This window comes from Argentina anserina, chromosome 4 (assembly GCF_933775445.1).
Source record: "Argentina anserina chromosome 4, drPotAnse1.1, whole genome shotgun sequence".
NCBI classification, from domain to species: domain Eukaryota; kingdom Viridiplantae; phylum Streptophyta; class Magnoliopsida; order Rosales; family Rosaceae; genus Argentina; species Argentina anserina.
In genome coordinates, this window is record NC_065875.1 from 24394464 (window position 1) to 24406023 (window position 11560).

The 11560-nt window shown below is 37.3% G+C and overlaps 1 protein-coding gene across 1 annotated transcript; it reads left to right on the forward strand.

The window, feature by feature from the left end:
* Nucleotides 1-6930: 6930 nt before the first annotated feature.
* LOC126790314 (probable protein S-acyltransferase 22) lies at nucleotides 6931-11494 on the forward strand. The gene is made up of 9 exons (XM_050516505.1): nucleotides 6931-7436; nucleotides 7524-7637; nucleotides 8379-8783; nucleotides 9065-9133; nucleotides 9218-9289; nucleotides 9412-9540; nucleotides 9670-9750; nucleotides 9852-10040; nucleotides 10470-11494. The coding sequence occupies exons 1-9, from the start codon at nucleotides 7395-7397 to the stop codon at nucleotides 11262-11264; spliced, it is 1896 nt and encodes a 631-aa protein (XP_050372462.1). The 5' UTR covers nucleotides 6931-7394; the 3' UTR covers nucleotides 11265-11494.
* The last annotated feature ends 66 nt before the right edge of the window (nucleotides 11495-11560 follow it).

The following is an 11560-nucleotide window of genomic DNA, read 5'->3' on the forward strand; positions in this document are numbered from 1 at the left end:
AACAAAAGAAAAATGAAATGCAGAAGAAGGTCACCATCAATGGCAGAGTGGCAATTGCGAAGCCTCTCTATCTCTTGTTCGTTAATATAATTTCTGTGCACGTCCATCTTAATGTCCAGAAGAATCACACTGTCCACTGATGCTAGCTGCTGACAAGTGACCAATGCTGATCGCGACTATATATTTTGCTCTCTTTGCTGTATAAAACTTATACACACCACCAACCTCTCCTCCTCTTCTTTCAATTTGTAAATGCAAACCACCAGTTCCAGGGACTTGAATAGTTAAGTGAGTTTAGTCATCCCATTCAAATATTTCAATGCATGAATGACATGCATGCCTAAACTTAGGCGCGTTTTGAAGAACTTGTTGACATAAATTAAACAATGTGTTCGAAGTAGGAACTGGATGGGTGTATGCAATGGAATTTCCTAACCAAACAATAATAATTAGCTGGTTTTGTCTTTGATTAGGGAAATAAGACTAATCTATATGGTTGAAGTGGACTAACTCTCCTTCTGCGCCGTGTTCATGTGGTTGGTCTATAAATAAGGTTGCTTTCATGAACTCATTACCAACCACCGGATGAAGAAAACTTTGAGGAAAAATAGACTTTGATGTCCCATATGAACAAAGTTAGGTAATTAAGAGAATAATTGATACGTGCTGCTATACTAACAGCTTTGTAAAGTATATTATAATCATGAATATTAAGTATCACGAAGAACAAACTTTTTTTTTTCCCGATGGATATGAAGAACAAACTGTTGATCAACAAAGAAGTAGACAAAAGACACGCTTTAACGTACATATTAAAATTATAATGAAGCAATAATAGACTACATCTGAAAATTTTAACTGACTTTCATCATAGTTGGCGTATTGTTCTAATCTATTTAGGAGGTAAGAGTCTAAAGAGAATGGAAAATTTCACATAATTTCCCTCACTAAGTTTATTTTAAGTTTGAAGGCTTCTGCAGAATATATATCAGATTATAACTACCTTAAGACAATTTTCATATAGTACTAATCGGTGTAAAAGCATCATACAAAGAATATCTCAGCAAATCGATCATATCCTAGTTAGGTGCATTTACATCAATAAGGAGGAGAAAGAATATCTAACAGCTTTAATTAAAATCTTAGGGATCGATAACCTGATCATTAACAGTTCCTTAGTTTTGCTTTCAAAATACTTAGAAACCTTTCTAGCTAGTTTTATTATTTTGTTTTATCAAAGAAAGTAGTACGTGGATGGTCATCCAACTGAAGACTTATAATCCATGAGAGAGGAGAGGAAATTAAGGGCAAATTGGGTCCCGAAGTGAGTTTTTTTATAATCAGATTCAGCTGTACTACTTGAGAATAATCAGTTGCAGTTGTGATGTGAAAATAATCAGCTAGTTGTGAGTGTTGAAGTGTTTGGTGAATATTGATATAGAAGTGTAGTGAGTTTAGATAAAGACTACAAATGATGTGAAATTAAATAATATAGGGCTTTAAAAGAGATAAAACGAGGGTAATAAGGTAAAAGGTGAAAATAATCTTAGCTTCTATAATCAGAAACACAAAAAACCTAACTTCTAGATTATGCATTGGGAAATGTGAGATTCAGATATAATCAACAACAATTTTGTTCATCCTAACTCAGCGTGCCGTATTTCATAAATTAAGCCCATAATCTCTAAAAAATCTCGGGACAAAACATAGCTTAATATATAATCATCACAATACATTATCATACCCAACAAAAGAAATCAAAATATATAAGATATCATTTTGAGCAAATCCTTAGTGAACTACCAATGATTATTGTGTTGTGGTAGACAACTACAATAAACACTACCAAGACTGCTTGTTCTGCAGTTTGTTCCCTTTAGCCTAAACCCTCACCCCACTTCAACAACCTCCGGACCTAAACCAGTTCTAGCAGCAGAATTAACAATTTTTAACAAAGAAAAATTGTTAATTATGTTGCTAGAACTGGTTATCAGATTAGTGATCTCATATACCCCATGAGGTCATGAACATGTTATTTTCCATGCTCCCTAGTTTACATTTACATATTATTTTTTGACAAAGAAAAATTGGCAAATTTCAAAATTGACATAGAAAATGAATTCCATGCTGAGGTAGATGCTTTATTAGAGTTTGCCCTGTGTTTTGGGGACAAAGAAATAAGGCTGGGATTGGGGATATGTAAAATTTATGAACCAACAGATAACTAATCTCATTGATGGCCTCAAAGCATTAAAATCCCCATGTTCTAAATTTAAAGCCTTCTTGTAAAACTGTAGCTTAGCACATGGTAATATGGGAGAGAATCATTTTCAAATCAAAACTTTGTTTTGCAAAAACTATAAATTGATCAAGACTGTTCTTCATTACACCAAACATCAATAGAGAATGGTAGAAGTCATTGGGAGACTGACACAAGCCCAAACCAGCACAAAAAACTATTGGTTTCCATGGTTTTGGCCCAAAGTGATTAAATCATTGGCCTAGTTAGTAGGAGGCTGGGAGTTGAACTAGGTTAAACACTTGAACTGGCCTAGTTCTATCACTTCTGTATAGGGGTGGGCATAAAAAACGAAAATCTTGATCCCGTCTTGATTCCATCTCGAAATTCATAGGGACGGGACGAGATTGAGGTCTAAAAACGTTCGTCCCGTCCCGCTTCATAATAGTGGGATTGAACGTGAGACGAATAATTTATATCCCGCTTCGTCCCGTCCCACTTTTAATGAAAACTTAAAAATTCTTATATATTTGTATCAAAATGAAACTAATTTATGTTATTAATAACTATAAAATTATATCAACTCAAATAATAATGGTAAATTATAATTTTTGAACATAATATGCATTTTTTTTGTTAAAATTTCATTATTGAATGTTACTTTGTTATGAAAAAAAATAAAAATATAGGTTTTTATTTAACTTCATAAGAAGGTGGGATTTGTCTCGTCCCGTCCCAACCGGGATTAATCCCGAGTAAGATGCATTCTTAAAAACCCTCGTCCCGTCCCGATCTCGTCCCGATTCAAAAGAGTGGGATGAGACATGGGATGAGCCCCGTCCCGTCCCATCCCGTTCCGTGCCCACCCATACTTATGTGTATATTGTATGACCACAATATCTTACACTACAAGCAACCGTCCCGTCCCATCCCGTTCCGTGCCCACCCATACTTCTGTGTATATTGTATGACCACAATATCTTACACTACAAGCAAAATAAAAGGCATATAACCATATAAAACACATGTTCTTTACTTGTACATTGAATAGCTAGGTTGAATATTTGTTTTTTCTCTAAGCTAATCAGAATAAGATAGCTATTTACGAGTCGAGAGTTACTCAGGACCTATTGATTTATGATGACTTGACCCGTAATTAATTCTTTTTTATCTGTTGTCAGCTTTTGTTTAGCGATGCAATTTCAACATTCAAATTTCCTGCTTCACTTATTGTGTCAAAACTAAGCTCTAGATGACATGACATGGTACATAGGCCTTTTCCCTTCTTTCTTTTTTTGGTACATAGGGCTTTCCTTGTTAGCCATGATTGAAAGCTCACCACAGGTTTGTATAAAGACCTAAGAGAGTGATGATGGTAGGTTATTGGACAAAGGCAAAAGGGCATCTCACAGTCTCATGACTCTCATCCACCTGCAGTAACTATACAATTCTATAGACCTTCCTTTAATTTCCCATCAAGTATAGAGTGCATAATGAATGACACTTTCTCAAGTCCCTGAGATTTCCCCCCTTAATTTCTCATGCCCCTCCATTCCTACTGCTACTTATTACATCTTACTCGATCATGAGATTCAGCTTTGTACTTGCTCAACAAACCAGATAAAGAAGGCACCTCCTTCCATATATATGAATTCGGATTGCATGTTCCAGCTGTTATTCTGATCCATGGTAACATTTTCAAGCGAAAACGAGCAACTAGATATGATATATATTTGATTTTGAGCAAAATAAAATTATATGATATTTCTGCTTGAACTTAGTTGGTGTTCTGTGCCACCTAAATCGAAGGAGGAAAGGTGTTGGGGTCATTCCTAAGTGTATTAAGAACTAATATAATTCCTATTCGATTGAGAAATACTCTATCAAAAAGGACCATTAGGCTTCCCAAGTCCAACACTACGAATGTGTCACGGATATTATACAATCACATTTCCCTAAATTAGTACTAGACGAGTGAGATTGGTCACGGGTCAGATCATTTGGCCTTCATCTTTGACATCGAAAAATTCTAAACAACATGCGAGTATTATTATATCAATGTGGATTTTTGTTCCGTTCCCTTTGTTTTTCTATCCTTGTTCTATTGCATCACATTGATATTCTGTACTTGCTTAGTGCTTATTATATTATGGTGAAGATGTAGCTAACCAAGAAATAAGCAAGCATCAATTTCTTGGTAACAGTCAGGCTAGATTTTGACTTCTATTCCATTAAAAAAAGAACAATTCTAAGGTCTTTTCGGCCTTTTGTCTATTTTCCATTAACCGATTAATGAAAAGAAACAACTGAGTTAGTTATGTTTAGTATTTTCTTGGTTTTGTTGTTGAAGATACTTCAAATTCTCTAATGATTTCTATTGACACTTTGTTTTAGTAAATGTCATGTCTACTACCTAAATACCCGTTTTCAACTTCAAATTTGATTTATTATGCAAACTAAATATTACGTTCAAGAAGTGGGTGAAACAAAGAAGTTTTCAACTACTTCTCAACTTGAAGTTCTCAATGGAAATGCAATAGGGTTTGTAAATCAAACTATATATGGAAGACTGGAAGTTGGCATATAATTGCTCTATGATCTCAATTTCCTAAAGTGAGCAGGATCTCTATATATATTGTTTGCAATATTGTAAATGCTCATTCATGAAACTAAAATATTACTGAACATTAGTTTACCAAATGGTTCAGAGCTACTGAGTACTGAGCTAGAAGCCCTTCCCGATTATCTAGTGTGGTTAATGCAAATTAAGGCCAATGTGTTTCCCTTTTCTGGATTAGTGATCTGATGATCAATCACCATAAAATGCAAGGGTCGCTGTAATCGACGGTCCACAGAACATTTCGGGTCAAAACAACTATTTGGATAAGACCTCCTTTACAGTCTCAGGCAGATGGAGATCCAAACGAGTTAATGCAGCTCAACAACTCTGTCACGGTCCCTAATTTGTGTGCTGAAGATTTTTGCAGGTTTATAAAACACAAGATTCAAACAAGTTATTTTCAACTACCACAAACTAGATCGGGTTTGTAAGAGCTTAGACGTGAAACCTGTAACTATGTTCAAATGAACTCGGCTGAAGCTCCATGCCCGGTTTAGGAATAACAAATTACCGCAACCACTTTCATGTGCAATTTAATTAGTAAGTATTGCAGTGTACCTCGATCTATAGAACTACACCTGTAAATTACGCATCGAGGTACATTTCAAATACTTACCAATTAAATTACGGATGAAATTAGTTGCGGTAATTTGTTATTAATTTTGTTTGTGAGCAAATCTGACAAGAATATGCCAAAGGGAAATTGACAAAAGGCTTTTAAAACCCAAGAGAAGTAGCAGTCCCATGCATATATAAATATAACACACAAACACTTCGCAATCTGGACCATCCTTTTCTCACTGTCATGTCACTCTCTTCCCTGCTGGCCTCTGCAATTTGTTAGACTATCGTATCAACCCCCGCTGCAGTAAAAACACTAAGCCATTTACTTAAGGTTAATGGTAATTAGGCATGGCTTGATTAATTGTCTTTAAGAATATGACATGTTTAAGGTTGTCAATGTTTGCACCAGATTTTAGGGTAGAAATTTTAGAGTATGTCACATTCTAAAGTATCGGCGTATTTACACCCGATTTTAATGTAGAAATTTTGGAGTATGTCACGCGTTAGAGTATTGAAGAATATATCAAATTGAAAAGGGGCTTTTCTCTGAATTTTGGATCAACTGCTTGTACAAGTCCACACCCTATAACCCGTGAAGCTCTAAAATCTAAATGACTTGTAGCCTTGCGGCAGGCACATGGCACATTCAAATTTGGCTAATTGCAATTTAAAACGTCTTACCAAATTTACTAAACTGGTTTCTTTTGGCAGCAAAATTCTCTAGTTGTTTACCAAATAATTACTTGAATCCAAAAGTCTCACGATTAGGTCATTGTTTTCAGTTGATCTCAATGGTGGTTAGGTTAATAGGTTTGAGTCTTTGAGCCATTTTTTATTTGACCATCAACTCAACAAACTGAAAGTGATGGCTTTGCAATGCAGCATACTTGAAGATGAAGCATGCATCCATTCATCAAAGCAACACAGACAAGAGCAAGGTAGGGTCATTATCATCACCATCTTCATCGTCATCAGCATGGGATCTTCTTGTTGCAAATAGTAGTAGTAGGCACATATATGCTTCTATGGCCACTGGATCCAAGCTTGGTTACAAGGGCATCAAAGTGATCAAACCCAACCACCCCCCTCCCTTATAATTTAAACAACATGATGATGAACAGCATTCACTACAAGTAGGTGTTTGTCTTCACCCACAAAGAGTAACAAACCACATGAGCTATGCTTCTATTCATTTCTACATGAGGTAAGGTTGATCCATTAATACAGACAGCAAAGAACCTACCCAAAAAATCAAAACTTTATTCACAAAAAGAAAAAAGAAATTTACAGTTCTGTGTGTGTTTAGCTCACTTTAGATGCACTGGCCTGTGCTGTATGTAGAGGGTAGACACATGATTTTGCCCAGAGAAAAGGGTAACGCTAGACACAAGAAAAAAGTAAAAGGTTTTTGGGGGGTTGTGGTGGGTAATTATAAGCCAGAAAAGCAAAGAGAGGAAAACCAGTGAGGTGAGACCCCCTCTCTCTTTTTCTCATTTTCTTTGAAGACAGTGTAGTCAATTCAGTCTTAGATCTTTGCTCTAACTCTCTCAAGTGAAAAGGGGTCCTGCAAGAAGAAGAAACAGGAGAAACCCCAAAACCCAAAACCAGCAAAGCTCTCTTCTTTTTTTGATGATTGAATGAGTAGTGAAGCAGACAAAGCCTCCTCATTGAGACCCATTCAAAACCCACTACTTCCCACCTGTCATATCTTCGAAGCTCCTTTTTTGTTTTTTGTTTTTTGTTTCTTTCCATTCTGATTAGAAACACCCTCCTTGAAAAAATGTCCATGAAATCTGTTCTGGGTTGGTTTCTTAGTGAAAGCCATTAGCTTTAAGTTTCCCTGAAAATGAGGGAAAGTGGAGGTGGATTAATTAAGTAGAGACAAAGAAGCTAAAGGGATACCAAAGTCATTATCTTTTGTTTCTCACTCTCTTGTTGCTTGTCTTTGGTCTTGAGAATTCAAACCAGAAAATGCGGAAGCATGGATGGCAGCTCCCTTATCATCCTCTTCAGGTAAGAGTTTGAGAAATCTGCATTGTTTTGAAGTATATATAGCTCAGAAGATTAAAGGCTGGATTTTGAGTTTGTTTATATGTGAAGGTGGTGGCTGTAGCTGTGTTTCTGGCTCTGGCCTTTGCTTTTTATGTGTTCTTTGCTCCTTTTGTGGGGAAGAGGATTTTTCAGTATGTTGTGATCGGCCTCTACACTCCTCTTGTAAGCATTCCTCTCTTGAATTTTGTTCTAGTTTGTAAAAAATTTTACTTTTTTTTTTTGTGGGTTTAAGAACTGAGATCCGTGAGTTCTCTGCTTTGGCATGTGAATTATCTGTTTTCTTTCTCCAATCTGGGTTCTTGAACTTCAGGGTAGTTCAATTTAGGTTAGTAACTTTTATTCCTTGAGGTATGTTATGGCTGATAAGGGAAATGGATGCTGGTGTTTTTGGTCGTGTAAGAACTCCTGCTGGTCTGTGATGCATAAGTTTTATAATTTAAACTTGATGTGTGAACAGAACCGCATTATTAGTTTGTGTGGTTTAGTGATTGCTACAGAACCCTGTACATGAACAAACTAGCTCAACCGAAGTATCTGAGCACATCCATTGCTTTAATATCAAACTGTTTTTGTCCTGATTTTTGATAGTCAATTTGAACTTCAAGGAGTAATGCCTTCTATTTTCATTGCTTTGACAATTTTGGACCAACACTTCTGTTCAAAGTGAGAATTCAGACCCGCAAGTATTTCAGATATCTGGTAAATTGTGATCTCAGAAAATATTTAGAAACAAAAGGTCTACATAGCTGACAAAGGATTAAGTTTTGGAGATATGAAATCTAGAGGCTCTAAATGCAAGTACTTGAAGTGCCAATTAAAGAAGATATGTAACTTATCATAATTTTTCATCTGTTAAATATAGTATTATTATAAATGTTCTGTCAAGTAATTTTTTTTTTTCAGATTACTTGTGTCTTCAGCCTATATATATGGTGCGCAGCTGCTGATCCTGCCGATCCAGGAGTTTTTAGGTCAAAGAAGTATCTCAACATTCCAGCCAATGAAAAGCATCCTAGAAGCAAAGATTCTAAACTTTGCGGGGAATCAACATCATCAATGCATGAAGCTAATGATTCAACAGTTGGAGGAAGACCTCTGGACAAGGATGCACTTGGCAAACTTGGTACTTCAAAAGCGTCCAACAGTGATATTGAAATGAAGGGTTCATCCTTAGAAAATTCTTCTTGCTTAATGTTGCTTTGCTCTCCATGTGCTTATATCTGCAATTGCTCTGGATCGAGTGAAGAATCTTCATTGCACCAAATGAGTGAAGAAGGCATGTTTTATTGCAGCTTGTGTGAAGTTGAGGTGCGTAAAAAGCTAATGCCCATATCAATGATTTCCAGGCCTTTTCAATCTGTAGCAGCTGGGAGGGAAGGCCTAAGGCATCCGTTCAATGACACTCCATGCAGATATATGGCATGGTGCCTTGGCATTACCAGTAGATATCGTAAAAAAATTGAAAATGATTATCTTTAGAGTAACAATACCTAGAATAGTGTACGATTGATATCTCATGCTGAGTTGGTTTTAACTTTTAACTTAATAGCGTACAAGTTTATGAAATTCCAGTAAATTTCCTCATCCAGGTTTTCAAGTACAGCAAGCACTGCAGAGTTTGTGACAAATGCGTTGACAGTTTTGATCATCACTGCAGGGTATGAAGGATTTTAATTTGTTGTATAATCTATTCCTGTGTTTTCGCATTTCCTGCAATAAGAATTACATGTTCATTATTGTAGTGGCTCAACAACTGTATTGGAAAAAAGAATTATCGACAATTCTTCACCCTCATGGTTACTTCTCTTCTCTTGGTAAGCACAACAATTTACTCCGTGCCTTTGTCAGGATATTTCTTATGGTTTGACCTATGATTACCAAGACACCAACAGATAACTCCGTTTTCCATTAGTTCTGAAGTTTTGTTAATTTGCAGCTAATCTTACAATGGTCAACTGGAATCTTTGTGCTCATCTGCTGTATTATAGAAAGGAAGCACATCTCTGTGGATATATCTACAAAGTTGGGAAGCAGTTTTTCTTTGGTGCCTTTCGTCATTGTAGTGGTCAGGCTCTGCTAGAGTGCTAGTACATCTCTTGTTTTGAATTTAGCGTCAAGTCCTTATATACCATCTATTCAAGGCTTTCTCTATTTCTACTTATGGGAAGAAACAATTCCTTTGATAATGTTGCAGGCAGTGTGCACCCTTTTGGCAATGATTGCAACCCTGCCACTTGCTCAATTATTTTTTTTTCACATCCTCCTTATAAAGAAGGTATGCATTGAAATTGCTTCCTATAATCATTTTGACATTTTGTTTTAGGTGAATATCATAAATAATAAAAAAAGGAGTATCTTAACACAATTTTAATGCAGGGAATCAGCACATACGATTACATTATTGCTTTACGGGAGCAGGAGCAAGAGCAACAAGGAGTTGGAGGTCAGCAAAGTCCCCAAATGTCTCCTGCAAGCTCACTTACTGGATTAAGCAGTGCAAGCTCCTTTACTACCTTTCACCGAAATGCATGGTGTACACCTCCACGACTATTCCTTGAAGATCAGGTAATTTGCCAGCTTGCCAGACTATAGATCTTTCAGTGATTTCTCATTTGAGTGTACTTTCAAAAGTTCATGGTCTTTTCCAATGGTGGTAGATTCCCAGTTGACGGACTTTTGTACAAATTTCTCCCCCTTGGCTGGAGTATCAGTCTAAGAAGCTACTGTGAAAAGACAATACACATATGGCCTAAAATTTGTGCCAGGAGCCTATTAGTTGGGTTCGTTGCAAATTTATAAATCTTCATGAGAAAACTATTGAGTCAGGGTGTCTACTTTAACATCATTGCCTTTAAGATCTAGGGTGGAGATTCTTATAAGTGAATGTCATTATTGCTGTAAAAAAGTAGACCGAACTTGGCACTAGCATTTAGGTTATAGATGGATGTAAGCAAAACAAATAGTCTGATGGTTTTCTGCTTTGCTTTCTTTCAGTTTGATGTTGTTCCCCCCGAGACTGGATCTGTTAGATCTGTTAGCTCGTACGGAAAGAAGATGGTGGGAGAGGAACCGATGAAGAAGAAGAATTCTGGAACAGTGAAGATCAGTCCATGGACTCTGGCAAGATTAAATGCAGAAGAGGTATCAAAAGCTGCTGCAGAGGCCAGAAAGAAGTCTAAGATCTTGCAGCCTGTGAGACGTGATGCTCCTTTTGGACTTGATAGAGACAATAGCTTTGGCAGCAGTGGCCGCCGGATGGTTCCAAAGCCTGACAATAACAGAAGACGAACTACCAAGCGGGTGCGCCTCCCAGCTGACCTTCCTGTGGAGGCTTTAACAAAGGGCACAGCTAAGGCTGTTGACAAAGGTTTTACTGAGACATCTACTAGTTTGGCCCCTCTTCAGCTTGAAGCTCGGAGTGCTTTTCAAACAAGCCGAGCTATGTCAAACTCCATAGGGATAGCTGCTGCTGCTTCTCCTGAGAGCAGTTTAGACTCGCCCGATATCCATCCTTTCCGAGTGTCCTCATCAGGAGCAGAAGAGGCAAGGCGGCTTACTGGTCTCCCTGCTGCTATTGCAGCTGCTCAGAAGGGAATCCCACTGTCAAGGTCAACCAGTGATGGTGGCTATGATGCATCTGGTGGAGAAGATAGTGACAGGGTTCCTCCAAGAAATGTTGAAAGGTCAACAGTAAACTGGAGTAGCCTTCTCTTTGGCTCTGAACAGAACGAAAGGGTTGTCAAACAGAAAGCAGCATCTTCTAGCCTTGCTAACAGTAGAAAGCTCTGATCAATTGTGTCGTAATGAAACTTAGGTCATTTTGATTGGTTTCGTCCAGAGGAGCAGTTCAGTATTCTTTCATTTGTGGGGCTGTAATCGGCCTTGAGATCTTAGTTTCGAGGCTTCATGGGCAAGGCATGGCATGCGCTGTATAGAAAATTGTATGATTTTGGCTTAACTGAAACACACTTTGTATCTTGTCTGAAAAACTTAGTTGCAGATTCTGGTGGATTTCAGCAGACTGCCACAGTGGCAAGTTTGCTGGTAGAATACTGAACTTTCGTGCCGTGCAATCTTTCGTTAAA

What these genes read in the sequence shown, in the direction of transcription:
- LOC126790314 (XM_050516505.1), top strand. Translation starts at nt 7,395, where the DNA reads ATGCGGAAGCATGGATGGCAGCTCCCTTATCATCCTCTTCAG. An exon ending in TCCCTTATCATCCTCTTCAG is followed by an intron (nt 7,437 to 7,523) that starts GTAAGAGTTTGA and finishes TTATATGTGAAG; the next exon opens with GTGGTGGCTGTAGCTGTGTT. An exon ending in TGGTTACTTCTCTTCTCTTG is followed by an intron (nt 9,290 to 9,411) that starts GTAAGCACAACA and finishes GTTAATTTGCAG; the next exon opens with CTAATCTTACAATGGTCAAC.